Here is a 16,861-nt window from a genome sequence, read left to right on the forward strand (position 1 = left end):
TACTGGGACAATGAGTACAGTCAAGCAGCACCAGTGGCACAGAAGCCTGCTGAGGGCGTTTCTAACATTTCACAGTTAAACGTTGCCCTTTGTGTCTGTCGCAGTAACTGCAGTAACTCAGCAACTTCAGTAAACACGTCAGTTCAGATGATATATTCAGCATAATACTTAATATAATTTCTCTAGTTAAGTCTCTCTTCCTCATTCATGCAATATATTTTTGTCCTGAGATTGCAATAATGTATTCCCTATATAACTATCAGGATGGATAACATTACTATGTTAAAAGAATACTTTGCCAAAGCTTCCTTTTTAATGTAATAACTGTAGCTGTGCAATGTGTTTGAATTTAACTATGCACTCGACATGCTGTTGCTTCAAAATCCTAATGGCACCTGGCCAAGCTTATTTAGTAACGTGCCACAAGCACTCCTTGAATGTTGTCAAATCAGGAAAGTGGATGGCTTTAATGTATAAAAATAAATTCAGTGCTCCAAGTTGATAGAACAAGAGGAATCGGATCTCTCAGTTTAGTTTGCCACACTGCAGCATTTTTAAAACTCCATATGGTATTAGTAAAAGTCTAAAGGGCAGCATTTTTGTTTTTGGAGCTGAGAATTGTATTTTTTTTTTTATGCAATCAGAGCGAAGTTGCTGGATTACTTGTATCTGTTGCTGCTGCTGCTGCAAGGCTTGTTGTTGCTGCTGCTGTAAGGCAGAGGAGAGCTGGAGTCTCTGCTGAGGAAGGCTTTGCCCACGTCTGTTCACGGCAGAGCCAAGCTGAGACAACACTACGAAAAGGAGAAGGGGAAAGCAGGCAGGTCAAAGAGATTGGGTGGAGGTTGTCAGGGTTAGGAAAGGAAGACATAGGAATAGAGTATAACAGAAAGGGGATCAGTAGAATTAGTCTCAGAGTAAAATCAGAAACAGTGCAGAATAAAGTATATACTGTATAGACACTGTTAGTTGGAACATGCAATTAGCTTATGAAGAGCTTGTGGACATGAAACAAATTTCTCATACTGGACTTTAAAGCAGACGGTTTAAAGAAATACTCCTTAATGAAGTTTGGTATGGAAGCTTTGTACAGTTTTGGCAGGAATTGTTCTATGTGATTTAAAGACTATTCAGTTTATGAAACTATCATACACAAGACAAAGAAGCAGAAAAATGCATGCTTTTAATTTGCAAGTCAAATTAAGTGCAACATCTTTTATGTGATCCACACTCTGTTGTGATAACTTGATATGTGATTTGCTTTAATTAGAGTAAGGGGAAGGCTTATATTAAACACCAAACTTCATTCCAGTATGAAATTTATCAATGTCACTAAAAAAAACCAGAAGGAAACTCTGCCAACACATACCTGCTGCTTGAGGTTGCATAAAGCTCCCCACTCCAGTAAGGTTAATAACAGCAGCTTGCTGGGCAGATAAGGCTTGGTCTTGATTGGCTGGACATTGCTCAGCACTCTGGCAAAAATGAGAAGCTTGATACTTATTGTGGAACTTTTGTGCCACTGAATAAATAAATTCAAAAAATCAGCATGAAAAGATATGAGTACTGCTTTTATTTCCCTTTTTAAAAACTCATTCTTCTTTTTGTACTGTTAAATACTGATATTGGAGTGACTATTCAGATATGTACAGCAGCCATTATGTGCTCTATATTAGCTCTTCAATAATTTTAGATTCTATAACCTGTTTTACATAGATGGGAAATGTTTTCCAGGACATTAGGATTATCTGTGTTCTTTAACAGAAGTCCCATGGCATCTCTCGCTGCACCACGGGCAACCTGCTAGTAATAACTATAGTTTAGATCCAATCAGGTGCTACTTCATCTCCTAATCCTGCAAGAATCTGTATTGCACCTGAAATGGTGGTCCACATGCAATCCAGAGGCAAGAATACTAATGACTGAGCTATATATAGACTTGAAACATCAGGAAAAAAAGTGAAGATTGTGTCATCCTCTTTTATCTTAAAAAAAAAAAAAAACAACCCCACCCCAGTAATATTCTGAAAGCAACAGCTTCACTCAGGAACAAAATGACTCCCCACACCTCCATTCATTTCTTACAGATTGGATCATGAGAGGATTGATCAAATGTCAGTTGAAGTCAATGGGTACTGGATCATGTGCTATACTAGAGTACCCACATGGTATGAAAATGTTGTCTGAGGACATCTTATATGATTCAAACAGACTTGTAACACACACACACCAAGCTGCCCTCCCAAAAAACCAAAACACACCAAGCATTCGCTTCAATTGTAAGAAGGCAGAACTTGTGACTGGGCTGGTAAACTGTCATGTGTTATGCAAGGTTTCTTTAAGAGAACCATATTAAATAATCACTGTAGTAAAGAAATAGCAAAAAGAAAAGGAGTACTTGTGGCACCTTAGAGACTAACAAATTTATTTGAGCATAAGCTTTCGTGAGCTACAGCCCACTTCATCAGATGCATTCAGTGGAAAATACAGTGGGGACATTTATATACATAGAGAACATGAAACTATGGGTGTTACCATACACACTGTAACCATAATGATCACTTAAGGTGAGCTATTATCAGCGGGGGGGGGGGGGAGAGCTTTTTGTAGTGATAATCAAGGTGGGCCATTTCCAGCAGTTGACAAGAACGTCTGAGGAACGGGAGGGGGGAGATAAACATGGGGAAATAGTTTTACTTTGTGTAATGACCCATCCACTCCCAGTCTCTATTCAAGCCTAAGTTAATTGTATCCAGTTTGCAAATTAATTCCAATTCAGCAGTTTCTCGTTGGAGTCTGTGTTTGAAGTTTTTTTGTTGAAGAATTGCCACTTTAGGTCTGTAATGGAGTGACCAGAGAGATTGATCCAACTGGTTTTTGAATGTTCTAATTCTTGACGTCTGATTTGTGTCCATTTATTCTTTTACATAGAGACTGAATTTTTCCACTGAATGCATCTGATGAAGTGAGCTATAACTCAAAAAAGCTTATGCTCAAATAAATTTGTTAGTCTCTAAGGTGCCACAAGTACTCCTTTTCTTTTTGCGAATACAGACTAACATGGCTGCTACTCTGAAACCTGTCATTATGCAAGGCACTGAATTTAGCCATATGGAGTGGAAATCTACCAACTTCATGAAAAAACTCATACAGATACAGACAGACATCATCTTCCTTTCCAAATGCAAACAGATGGACATCATACCAAAAGGAATGAAAGTAAAAAATCCATTACAATCTACATACCACACAGACTATGCTGACAGCTTGTGCCACACGCTCTCAAAGAAACTGCGGAACCACCTGATCAACGTCCTCTACAGCAAACAGGGAAAGATTAAGAATGAGCTCTCAAAACTGGATACTCTCATAAAAAAACAACCTTCCACATAAACTTCTTCTTGTCTGGACTTTACAAAAACTAGACAAGCCATTTACAATACACTTTGCTTCTCTACTAAAGAAAAAGGACACTAAACTATCTAAACTACTACATGCCACAAGGGGCCACAACAGTGGTTCCCTTAACCCACCCAGCAATATTGTTAATCTATCCAACTATACTCTTAGCCCAGCAAAAGAATCTGTCCTATCTCGGGGCCTCTCCTTCTGTCCCTCCAGCCCCACGACATGATACAGTTCTGGGGTGACCAAGAATCCTATTTTCGATGCCTCCGACTCAAGGAATATTTCCAACACATTTCTGACCAACATACTAACCCACAGAGACCTTCCTACCAAGACTACAAAAAGAAGAATTCTGGGTGGACTCCTCCTGAAGGTCGAAACAACAGACTGCACTTCTACATAGAGTGCTTCCGCCGACGTGCACGGGCTGAAATTCTGGAAAAGCAGCATCACTTGCCCCATAACCTCAGCCGTGCAGAACACAATGCCATCCACAGCCTCAGAAACAACTCTGACATCATAATCAAAAAGGCTGACAAAGGAGGTGCTGTCGTCATCATGAACAGGTCGGAATATGAACAAGACGCTGATAAGCAGCTCTCCAACACCACTTTCTACACAAGAGGCTGCTGGGCAGCTCTCCAACACCACTTTCTACAAGCCATTACCCTCTGATCCCACTGATGGTTACCAAAAGAAACTACACCATTTGTTCAAGAAACTCCCTGAAAAAGCACAAGAACAAATCCGCACAGACACGCCCCTGGAACCCCGACCTGGGGTATTCTATCTGCTACCCAAGATCCATAAATCTGGTAATCCTGGACACCCCATCATCTCAGGCATTGGTACCCTGACAGCAGGATTGTCTGGCTATGTAGACTCCCTCCTCAGGCCCTACGCTACCAGCACTCCCAGCTATCTTCGAGACACCATTGACTTCCTGAGGAAATTACAATCCATCGGTGATCTTCCTGAAAAGACCATTCTGGTCACTATGGATGTAGAAGCCCTCCACACCAACATTCCACACAAAGACAGACTACAAGCCATCTGGAACAGTATCCCCGATAATGTCATGATAAACCTGGTGGCTGAACTTTGTGACTTTGTCCTCACCCATAACTATTTCACATTTAGGGACAATGTATACCTTCAAATCAGCGGCACTGCGATGGGTACCCGCATGGCCCCACAGTATGCCAACATTTGGTATGCCAACAAAGCTTCTTCAGCTCTTGTCCCCTAATACCCCTACTCTACTTGCGCTACATTGATGACATCATCATCTGGACCCACAGAAAAGAAGCCCTTAAGGAATTCCACCATGATTTCAACAATTTCCATCCCAACATCAACCTTAGCCTGGACAGTCCACACAAGAGATCCACTTCCTGGACACTACGGTGCTAATAAGCTATGGTCACATAAACACCACCCTATACCGGAAACCTACTGACCGCTATTCCTACCTACATGCCTCCAGCTTCTATCCAGACCACACCACACGATCCATTGTCTACAGCCAAGCTCTACGATACAACTGCATTTGCTCCAACCCCTCAGACAGAGACAAACACCTACAAGATCTCTATCAAGCATTCTTACAACTACAATACACACCTGCTGAAGTGAAGAAACAGATTGACAGAGCCAGAAGAGTACCCAGAAGTCACCTACTACAGGACAGGCCCAACAAAGAAAATAACAGAACGCCACTAGCCCTCACCTTCAGCCCCCAATTAAAACCTCTCCAACATATCATCAAGGATCGACAACCTATCCTGAAGGATGGATCCATCACTCTCACAGATCTTGGGAGACAGGCCAATCCTTGCTTACAGACAGCCCCCCAACCTGAAGCAAATACTCACCAGCAACTACACACCACACAACAGAACCACTAAACCAGGAATCTATCCTTGCCACAAAACCCATTGCCAACTGTGCCCACATATCTATTCTGGGGACACCATCATAGGGCCTAATCACATCAGACACAATATCAGAGGCTTGTTCACCTGCACATCTACCAATGTGATATATGCCATTATGTGCCAGCAATGCTCCTCTGCCACGTACATTGGTCAAACTGGACAGTCTCTATGTAAAAGAATAAATGGACACAAATCAGACGTCAAGAATTATAACATTCAAAAACCAGTTGGAGAACACTTCAATCTCTCTGGTCACTCGATTACAGACTTAAAAGTGGCAATATTTCAACAAAAAAACTTCAAAAACAAACTCCAACGAGAGACTGAATTGGAATTAATTTGCAAACTGGATACAATTAATTTAGGCTTGAATAGAAACTGGCAGTGGATGAATCATTACCCAAAGTAAAACTATTTCCCCATGTTTATCCCCTTCCCCTCCTCAGAGTTCTTATCAGCTGCTGGAAATGGCCCACCTTGATTATCAATACAAAAAGCTCTTCCCCCCACCCCCGCTGATAATAGCTCACCTTAAGTGATCACTCTGGTTACAATGTGTATGGTAACACCCATTGTTTCATGTTCTCTATGGATATAAATCTCCCCACTGTATTTTCCACTGAATGCATCCGATGAAGTGAGCTGTAGCTCACGAAAGCTTATGCTCAAATAAATTTGTTAGTCTCTAAGGTGCCACAAGTACTCCTTTTCTTTTTGCGAATACAGACTAACACGGCTGCTACTCTGAAACCTAAAGAAATAGTGTTATAAGGTTAGGACATACTGAGAATACCATAAAAAAAAAAGTCTGACAAAGCTGTAAAATGATGGTACCAACCTCTCAACAAAAACCTACAGAAATGTGTGATAAATGTACCAGTAGGTATATTTTGCACTAATGCAATAAAAAGTATTATTTTGATTATTTCTTTACTAAGCATTTAGATTTCAGCTCAATTTAATTTACATGTTGGAAGAAACTAAGTTAGGATTTCCTTGTACAGATGTTGAACTATGAAGCGTATTGGCATACTGATCAAAGAACAAAGTAATTACAAACTAACAGATTCCACAGTTGGATTCCAAATGCCTTAAGAATACATCTACAGCACTCTGCTGTCACACCACCACACATAACAGCTTAAACACCTGTGTGAACAGAGATGATACTGTAGGAGAACTTTTCGGCCATGTGGGATTCCAGGAAACTGACGTTACCTCGTAAGAGAGACCAGTTGAGTGAGGTAATATCTTTTATTGGACCAATTTCTGTTGGTGAGAAAGACAAGCCTTTGAGCCACACCGAGCTCTTCTTCAGGTCTGGGAAAGGTACTCCCAGCATCACAGCTACATGCATGGTGGAACAGATTGTTTAGCACAAGTAGTTAGCACATATTGTAAGGGACCATTCAAGGTAGAGCCTGTTACCTCGTAAGTGAGCTTAGTGTCAGTCTAATACGTTATGTAGTATTCAGAGCCACCTTACTGATGATTCTTCCATACTATTCGAAATAAAATTATTTTTAAGATAAACTGATCTACGTATCTGGGCTGAAGGCAGAGACTAACTAACACGACAAAAGGCCTCTGCAGGAAGACTAGAAAGGAACTGGTAACTACACTGGTAGATGGGATACAAAAGTAGAGCAGACTGTACTTTTCCTTTCCTAAATTGGCCACATGTGGGCACGGTGAGAACTAAATACCCTATCAGATAGGGGAAGGTCTTGATGCTCCAAGGGAAGGGGATTTGGCATATGAGAATGGATTGAGGTTAGTCTACAACAGAGTTTAGAAGTTTTTACAAAGAAATCATCTACAAAGATTAACTCCTTTCACAATGATTGTACTTGCTGCCTCAGCTTCCCACTTGTCTACAATCATCCAAGATTACAATCTACAATTTTAGGGCCAAATGCAGCCTTCCCTTCGCTAGCACAGGAATGCCAACTCAATTGAAATGGCTAAGAGGTAAGCCAACCACTAACTGACAGGGCTAGGAAGAAATGCTGGTTTATTCTACAGTAGCAGGTTTCACATGTATTCCTCTAAAGCAGCTGGTACTGGTCACTGTAAGAATTAGGACAATGGAGTAACTGGAGCACTATTCTGATACAGCATGGCAATTCCTGTGTTGTAGTTCTGTGTATGGAGAGGCAAGAACACACTTCCCTCACATACCGAATGACTTCTGTCCACATTAGTGCAGGACAGTGCAAGGCCAGGTTATCTGCCATGTCAAAAAATCACCAGTCCTAACCGTTCCTTTTCTGCAAGGGGAGACAGGAGCCATGGCTCCAGCTATAACTACAGACTGTGTGTATAGCAGTGGCCACAAAATCGCTGCACTCTTCATGAGGTTTCCTTTCTCCTTAACCTGATTGAGATCTTTTGTGTAAAGGCCCATTTACTTGTTGTTCTGGGGAAAAGGAGAGACACCATTTAATCCATGCATTGTAACTGCCACAGAAAACTTCTACAATCTTCCAACTAATCCTGTAACCTTTGAAAGACTCACTGATATATCTAGATTTCTACAACATTCAGAGATCCCATTCCTCACAAGTAACTGATAACCTGTCAGTTGTCAATGAAATGTTTAGTAGATGTAGTTTTAAATAAGATTTTATTAGCCCTGTCTTCATGCAGGACTAAATGCATAAGCTACCTGATACCTTAAAATCAGCTCTTTAAGTCATAGATAGACAAAAAGTTATGTTTATTTAAAATTCAAAGTATGCTAAGTTTCCAATACTCTGTAACTAAAAGCCTCCTTACCCAACATGCATATGAATGTTAAAAAACAAAATTCTCTTCTGATCTGAAATGAACAATTTTTAAGGCCAAAGAGATGTTTCTGACAAAATAAAAAGGGGAGTCAAAGTGGAATTTAGAATGCAATGGGTCTTTCAACTTTCATTATACTATATGAAGGTTATTTAATTTTAAGGCTAGCAAATTCATACAAACGTCTGCAGTTGATATCCTATAGTAAGTGTGCAAGGCATAATATGAACCACCAGAGGGCTACACTATCTTTGTCAATTCTTTGCTAACTAAAACACAGTTAAGCAATACAGGAACTGTTAGAAGCAAACCATAATGGTCTTTTCAGTATTGTCATGACTACAGAGCTGATAGGACAGTGGACTAACTGGGCAACACAACTTATTTTTATATTCCTATATCTTGTAAAAGGAGAAATTATGAATGACTTTTACCATCCAAAAAGAGATCCTTGCTATTTAGTAAACTAGTATTGTTCATCTCCTCTTCCTTTAAACAACTACTCCAATCAACCACTCACCACCTGAAAGGTATAATCATTTGGGAGTAAACTATGCAGTTCAACAGTTTTCCAATGTATTTATGCACTCTTACTGAGGGCAACTGGCACACCTGGTCTCCCTGCTGTTGAGGACTAGAGGTTGCAGGCTGCGGGGACTGCTGCTGTGGAGAGAACTGTGAGAGCTGTTGCTGCTGAAGTGGGTTGAAAATAAGTGAACCACCTGGAAGCTGTTACAGATTAAAAACAAAAGACATAATGCAATCAAATTCATGAGCCTGCCATTCTCTAGGATAAGCACAAATAAAGATCTAGATATTAAATTACTTCTTGCAGCTATTTTAAAAATGCTGCTGTTTTTGAAAAGACCTCATTTTTCAGAAATAGAGTCTGCATAAGCTGTACCCCTAGATTCCTCGGGAGAAAAGTATATTATTGTCATTGTTTGATTTAAATACAATTATGCAGATTTTATACACCGCTAATAAAAATGTAGGATAACGGATATCTGTAACATCAGAATACTTCATTAATTCCATGTTTAAACCATTTTATTTTACTTGGATGAAGGCTTCCTAGTAATAAATTGTGGAGAATCGGATGTAACAGATATTAATTAAATATGGGGCCTATTTCCTCTTGCTTACACCAGTTTTACCAACTGCACAGATTTCAACTGAATTATTCTTGCTTTATATCAGTATAAGAGAGAGGAGATTCAATAGCATAGCCTCAAATTACAGCCTTAGGTGTAATGTAAATACAAGCATTTCACGAATATCTTCATAATCTCTCACACACAATGCAAAGAACTGTTACTGCAATATGAAGGTTACACAATTAAACTCTCAAGGAAGAGAAGAAACGTAAAAGTTCCAAGATCAAAGTTCAATTATCATACTAAGTCCTCCATAGTTTGTAATATATATTTTAAAACAAACAGTGTGATAGCAAGCTGCACATTTAACCAGGACTGGAAGAGTCCTATACAGATATAAATGTTACTTGTGCATTTATGAACTGCACTGAATTTAACTGTGCAACGAAGGTTTTTAACCATCAGAGGAGTGAAGTTTTGGAATAACCTTCCAAGGGAAGCAGTGGGGGCAAAAGATCTATCTGGTTTTAAGATTCTACTCGATAAGTTTATGGAGGAGATGGTATGATGGGATAATGGGATTTTGGTAAGTAATTGATCTTTAAATATTCAGGGTAAATAGGCCAAATCCCCTGAGATGGGATATTAGATGGATGGGATCTGATTTACTATAGAAAATTCTTTCCTGGGTATCTGGCTGGTGAATCTTGCCCATGTGCTCAGGGTTTGGCTGATTGCCATGTTTGGGGTCAGGAGGGAGTTTTCCTCCAGGGCAGATTGGAGAGGCCCTGGAGGTTTTTTTGCCTTCCTCTGTAGCATGGGGCATGGTTGACTGGAGGGAGGCTTCTCTGCTCCTTCAAGTTTTGAACCATGATTTGAGGACTTCAATAGCTCAGACATGGGTGAGGTTTTTCATAGGAGTGGTGGGTGACATTCTGTGGCCTGCGCTGTGCAGGAGGTCGGACTAGATGATCAGAGTGGTCCCTTCTGACCTTAGTATCTATGAATCTATGAATCTATGAACCTGACTCTTTATTTACATTTCATTTAATTTCCTAGGGCCACATCCCCTGGTCTACTAAGTCCACTATATTCTGTGTAAGTGGCACTAAGTGGACTTAAAACAGCTTACTACAGTCAGTGGAGAATTCCCTCCTTGGCAAAGGAACTCTTCTGACACTGTCTCCTGTGCCAGCCACACCCCATGCTCCTGGCAGGGGAGAGTACAGGAAAGCAGCATGGGGTGTGGCTGGCACAGGAGACTGTGTCACAGGAGAGTTCCTCTGCCAAGGAGGGAATTCTCCACTGACTGTAGCATGGGGGAATCAATCCTGTTCTGATGTAAGGTTCCTGAAGGATCTTGCACCACTGGTGTAATTTAGAGCTGTTCCTTTGAAGCTCTAAATTGTGCTGGACCTGATAACTGCCCCCACCCAGCCCTGCATTTGATCAGATCTCAGATGCAATCAAGAATTTTCCCCCTTGGGTTTTATTTTTTGTTTAAATTAAAGAAGTTTATTCAGAGTTTGTAAACTCCTTGTCTGGAACTATTTGTGTTGCGTAGCTTTCTATTTCTGGTAATAGAGACTACAAGTTCCTTGTATCAACTAGTGACCCCCGCACATGCATAGTTCATCTTTCTTAAGACCTATGCTGGTTAATTTACAAGGGACTTCCATTGCCCTGTTAATTTTGCAGTTTTCAAATAATCATAACTAAAAATGAAAACAACTACTTTTCAGTGAAAAGTATGACCTTAGTATCTATGAATCTATGAAAGCAAAGGCTGAAAAATGGAAGCCTTTAGTATGCAATTAGCCACTTGAATTCAATTTTTCAAATTTCACTATTTCTACAGCTTATTTTATGTTATTCAAGACTTGTCGATTTGTTAGTGGTGAAAGGATGGCCTCAGGTTTGCTGTTTTATAGGCTGATTTTAGTTATCTTTTAAGGCACTATTCTCTTAGCATAGACCTTTTCTTGTCTTATGCATTCAAATTAAAATAATAAAATGAAACATTTACAATAAATGGCATGTCTCGGAACCCCTGGCTCTAAGGAGCTGGAGGTCTATGCGACCAAAAGCACTTATCAACACATCTATATAGAATAATGCAAAGAATTATTGTGTCCAAATACATTAATTACCTGTAGTAGATTTAAGGGCCGGAGACCTGAAGCATTTTTTAAACCAAAAGGGCTGCCTGTTAATTAAAAGTAGGCAACCATTACTTAGTTAGATGCACATCATCAAATCAAATACATCAAACCATACCATGCCAATGGGATTGTTTCTAAACACTCCAAGGTTGCAACATGGCAAGGTTAAGTTTTATACTTAAACAGAGTATTGTATTTTCTCTATAGAAGTGTAAATTGCATGATTATCCAGACGCAGTTCAGGGGGACAGACTGATTAGAAAGAAAGTTCTACCAATATTAAACATGGGATATTGCAAATACAACAACTATGTTTGGACTATATAAAGTATGCAGAGAGCATCCTAGCAGATGTTCTGTAGTTCTTCCTCTATTTTTAAAATACATTACAATTTGTATCCCACACATGGACATGTCTGGAATCTCAATGAAACAGCAGTTACTGATAGCTGCATTAGCGAGAGGAAAATATTGAAATACAGCAAATTATAATGGCTTTTTTTGAAAGATCTTCAAGTACAAAAGCATTATTAGGAGGATAAACATCTAACAAACATTAGGTGTTTTTCTGTCCTGTTTTCAAAAAGGTTGGAGCCTAAGAACTTAAACACTTCTCATTAAGGAATGTTGAAGCATATTGATTTCTACAGTAATATTTTATGGCTGTTAAGAAGCTAAAAACATACTTAGAATAAAACACAGTCTAGTAAAAGAATAAGGGCCTGAAGCACTGAAGCGTAGGTCCTCTTCCTAAATTTTGGGATGTTTTCATATTTTACTTTTCTTCTAGTAGTGATGATTGCCATATTCACTTCTGAACTTGCAATGTAACCTCAGAAACTCCCTTGATGGGTGATCCAAATGTATAACCAGATGTATGATACAACTCCCTAACATAGCCTAGAGTTGCCAGGTGTCCAGTTTTTGACCAGAATGCCTGGTCAAAAAGGGACCTGGCGACTCTGTTCAGCACCGCCGGGCTAAGGCAGGCTCCCTGACTACCGTGGTTCCGTGCAGCTCCCAGAAGCAGCAGCATGTCTCCGCTCCAGCTTCTAGGTGCAGAGGCAGCCGGGGGCTCCGCACACTGCCCCCACCCGCTCTGCCCCCACCTGCTCTAGCTGGGAACTGCAGCCAATCGGAGCTGCGAGGGCGGTGCCTGCGGACAGGGCAGCATGCAGAGCCGCCTGGCCATGCCTCCGCGTAGGAGGGACATTCTACTGCTTTTGGGAGCCGCCTGAGGTAAGTGCCGCCTGAAGCCTGCACCCCCTCCCAGGCCCCAACCCCCTGCCCCAGCCCTCATCCCCCTCCCACTGTCCATACCCCTCAATCCAAGCCCGGACCACCCTCCTGCACCCCTAACCCCTCATCCCCAGCCCCCGCATCCCAGCCACAGCCCTCATCCCCCGGCACCCCAAACCCCTGCCCCAGCCCTGATCTCCTTCCCGCCATCCGAACTCCTCATCCCAGCCCAGAGCCCCCTCCTACACTCCAAATCCTTATCTCCAGCCCCACCTCAGAGCCTGCACTCCCAGTCGGAGCTCTCACATCCCCCTGCATTAGCCGGGAGCCACCTCCCACACCCTGAATTCCTGATTTCTGGCCTCACCCGCAGCCAGAGCCCTCACCCCTCCCGCAACCCAATCCCTTGAGCCAGCCTGGTGAAAATGAGCAAGTGAATGAGGGTGGGGAGAGCGAGAGACGGGGGGGGATGAAGTGAGTGAAGGCATGGCCTTGGAGAAGGGGTGGGGCCTCAGAGGAGGGACAGGGTTCAGAGGAGGGGTGGGGCCTCAGCAGATGGGCGGGGCAAGGGTGTTCATTTTTGTGTGAGTAGGAAGTTGGCAACCCTAACCTAGCCCCTTAAAATAACTATTTCAAACACACTCAGCTGACCTGGGGACTAAGAAGGTAGAGACAATCCCCAAATTCAGTGTGGCCTACATCCTAAAAGGGATTTAGGTGCCAGCAGCTGAGATTTAAGTTCCACTGCAATCTACAACACCCACCCCCCTCAGCTGCTGTCTAATCGTAAAAGTTGCCTAGGCATCTAAGTTTCTGCCTCTGGTCATGTGCACCTCACTCTAAGTGTCCAGACACATATGCTGCACACCTCTGTCCCAGTGTGATCTACAAACCAGGAAAAGAGAGACAGGCAAATGCCTATCTTGCCTTTTGGTCTGATCCAAACATACTCAGAAAACACCTGTCAGATCAGGCTCCATTCAAAATCCAGCCGTGGCAGGGTCACCTTACTTATAACTTCTAACACAGTGGTTAGAGCACTTACCTGGGATGTGGGAAACCTAGGTTCATTCTCCCCTCTGCCTGAAGGCTAGAAAACATTTGAACAGGGGGTTCCCACCTTTCAGCAGAGTGCTCTAACTGCTGAAGTATGTGTTATTCTGATGTGGGTTCACCCTCAGTCTCTCCAGTTGAAGCTGTTCCACTTTGGATAAAGTCATTGGGACAGAGAGAGAATGACCCTACAGCCTGGCAGATAGCACACTTAGCCGGGTGGTGGCTAATGCTGGGTCCAGTCCCCATGCACCAATGACTCTATAATTATTTATCCACAGTGAAACAACTTTGACAGGAGAGACTAAGGCAGGCCCATAGCAGAAGGTCCCAAAGCCTAGCGGTTAGGGATATAGAAGACCCCTCTTCAAATCCTTTCTTCCCATCAGCTGGGGTGGGAATTGAACCTGGGTCTCCAACATTCTGGATGAATGCTGTCTCCACTGGGCTACCATCTCTTCCTCCCTCTAGGGAGAGGTTTAAGACAAACTCCTCTCATCAGCATCTCCCATTGGCTAGTTAGGCAGCTCTCCATCTAGCATTCTGGCTTTTGTGGATCCCATTCTTAGGCACTTATTTCCCCCCCTTCATTGCATAGGGAGTCTAGGTGCCTAACTTAGGCCTTGTGGATGCCAATGTTGTTCTTGTGATTTTCTAGGCACTTGAGTGTTAAAATCCCTAAGTCCCTTTGTGGATTCAAGGCTGAATGTACACACTATCCATTCACTGGCACACTTAAATTCTTCTGCCCACTGTTTTCATATTCTACTTTCACTGCAGTTAAAGGACTCTTGCTATTTAACCTGATCTGAATGTTTCCTCATGACAGCTTTTACCTGATTCCTACTAACCTGCTTGAGAGGCAGACTGCATTGCAGCGGGCAGCGCATTTGGCACCAGACCTCCTGATGGTAAAATGCCACTCAGATTTATACCTGCAGGGGTTATGGCACCAGTATTACACCCCAGCATAGGGTTTGAGCCACTCATCAATGTCTGTGCTCCACTGTAGAAGAGGAAAGAAAACACATTAAATCCAAGTGGTAGAAATGTGTATGAATAACTAGATTTTTGCCTTCCAGTCTTTGACAACACAATCAACAGTTCGAGCTAAATGAGGTTAAAATTAAGGTGATTGATCAGAACAACATCAATCAATCAATAGGGTGACTATAAATCACAAACTAACATTAAATGAATGTTACAGCTGAGTGTGAAACATGCTATGTGTTCTCTACAACCCAGACACCAAGGCATCTTAGAAAAACACATAAAGAAGTAGCATAAAGTATCTAGGATTTGGAATATATAGGTCCATATCCTACCCTCGTTCTGTGCACACAACTCACTCTGATATCAGTGATCATGGGGAGAATAAAGTTTATTCGCTGCAGGTAAACAAACCGTCCCAGCCCACCAGCGGATTTCCCTGTCGGGCCACGTGCCAAAGGTTGCCGATCCCTGCACTAGTGCAATTAAACCCTATACATCTTAAAAACTCAAAGTGCACAGTTCAGTGGTTCTCATTCAACTTCATCAGCATTCAAATACTGGGTTTCTTCTGTTTGAGCACCTCACAAAACTGCATTAACTCTGAATTACTCCATTACAGGGTGAAACGATACATTTCCATTGGACATCTTGAATAAAAACTGGCTTAATGAATATTGAACATTTCTGTAAATCAACATAAGGCAGGTTGTTAAGAAGCCACTAAAATAAAGTGAACTTACCACACAGAGCCCACTACATTGATGAAGTTAAGTCCTGCAGGGTTTGCCACGACCTGGGTGGAGGTGGTTCCTGTAGTAATGGATGTTACCATGGTGGAAAGAGGAATGGTCATTACAGGCAATGCCTGGCTCAGAGACATTTGCTGCTGAGCAAACGGGGTTAACAAAGTGGGCTGAGGGGTGAAGCCTGAATCTTGGGGAGTAGGGGTGGCAGAAGGGGTAATAGGAGTTGAGCTCTGAGCGTCAGGAGGGTGTGGGGTCGATGAAGGGGTGTTGGTTGGAGTAGGAGTAGATGGTTTAGGAGTTCCAGACCCTGCTCATTGAGAAAAATAAAAAGTGCTAGTTTGTTATAAAAGGCCAGTCCTTTTGTAAAATAAGGTTAATGGAATCTTATTTAGCACTGACAATTTGTTCCAGTTTTTTAAAGCAGTAAACTGCAAGTGTTAATTTCTACCCATGACACACGAGTGTTGCTGCACTCGCTCATTATTAAAGATGCAGTATATCACACAGAAACCCCATCACCACGCTTAACTCTTTAACCAAAACATAAATTTGTATCGTCCATTAAGCCCTTTTAAAATGTATAGTGCACTAAGTCATTACTCTGTTGGAAATATTTTTAAGTCAATGTAGAACAATTTTTCTGAGTGACCATTTTAACCCAGTTAATGGTTTTGCTTCTAAAATGTCAAACATATAGTCTGTATGTACTGTCTGTATAACAGCATCATGCTAAAACATATGGAAAACAACAGATCCAACAAAGAACAGATAATAGTTTCAGTGATCAAATGGGGTCAATGGTAACCATCTGAATTCTATCAAATAGATATCGATAACTGTATTTGCCAGCTTTCTGTCAAATCACAAAAGAGAAAATAAAGTAAATGCTTTTTGCAGGAGATAATACTGCATCTTTAAAAGTTACCGTGTAATTCCTTCTGCTTAAATGTAGAATGTATAGATAAATTTGTTGTGAATGCGGTATGCACAGTTTATGAATAGAAGATAAAAAAACAGAAAAAGTAAAAAAACCCAAAAGCTCTTGAGGTGTTCTCTTTTTTAGCTTTCATGTCCTGCAGAAAGAAAGGAAAGAAATGTGAATGTCCAAAAGCTGTGACGAGAGCTTTACTTACAGTAACAACTGTGTGCAGTAGATTTACATAATCCATACCAGCAACATAAAAAGGTGTGAATAGAACTGTTAGAAAATTTACAAAATCTTTCTTATGTTTTTCTTTGTGCAAAACAAGAAGGCAGAAAAATTACACCTTTTGAGCTATCCAGAAGATTTTAAACTATTTAATGCAAAAAACATACATCACTGTGCAGCATACTGAAATGTTCAGTGTGCAATTAGTCATAAAAAAAAATGGGAAACTATAGCTGTGGTTTCTTTCACTGTACAAATATGTTCATGAAAGGCCTCAAGACACATATTTTAA

General features: G+C 41.4%; 1 protein-coding gene across 50 annotated transcripts in view; it reads right to left on the reverse strand.

Moving 5' to 3' along the window:
- Positions 1–16,861, reverse strand: part of SUPT20H (SPT20 homolog, SAGA complex component) — a 60,162-nt gene that overhangs the window by 684 nt on the left and 42,617 nt on the right. For 9 of the 50 annotated variants that reach the window (XM_038393513.2, XM_038393544.2, XM_038393495.2 and 6 more), the window contains 6 exons: positions 15,414–15,726; positions 14,532–14,686; positions 11,377–11,432; positions 8,724–8,858; positions 1,367–1,472; positions 664–791 (listed from right to left, as the gene is read on the reverse strand). In XM_038393513.2, the coding sequence (XP_038249441.1) occupies positions 664–791; positions 1,367–1,472; positions 8,724–8,858; positions 11,377–11,432; positions 14,532–14,686; positions 15,414–15,726 (893 nt within the window). Of the gene's footprint in view, positions 1–663; positions 792–1,366; positions 1,473–6,491; positions 6,612–8,044; positions 8,653–8,723; positions 8,859–11,376; positions 11,433–14,531; positions 14,687–15,413; positions 15,727–16,861 lie in introns of those variants that run through there. The other 41 variants (XM_043504424.1, XM_043504423.1, XM_038393637.2 and 38 more) reach the window with 15 other exon arrangements.

This window comes from Dermochelys coriacea, chromosome 1, assembly GCF_009764565.3.
Source record: "Dermochelys coriacea isolate rDerCor1 chromosome 1, rDerCor1.pri.v4, whole genome shotgun sequence".
Lineage (NCBI taxonomy): Eukaryota > Metazoa > Chordata > Testudines > Dermochelyidae > Dermochelys > Dermochelys coriacea.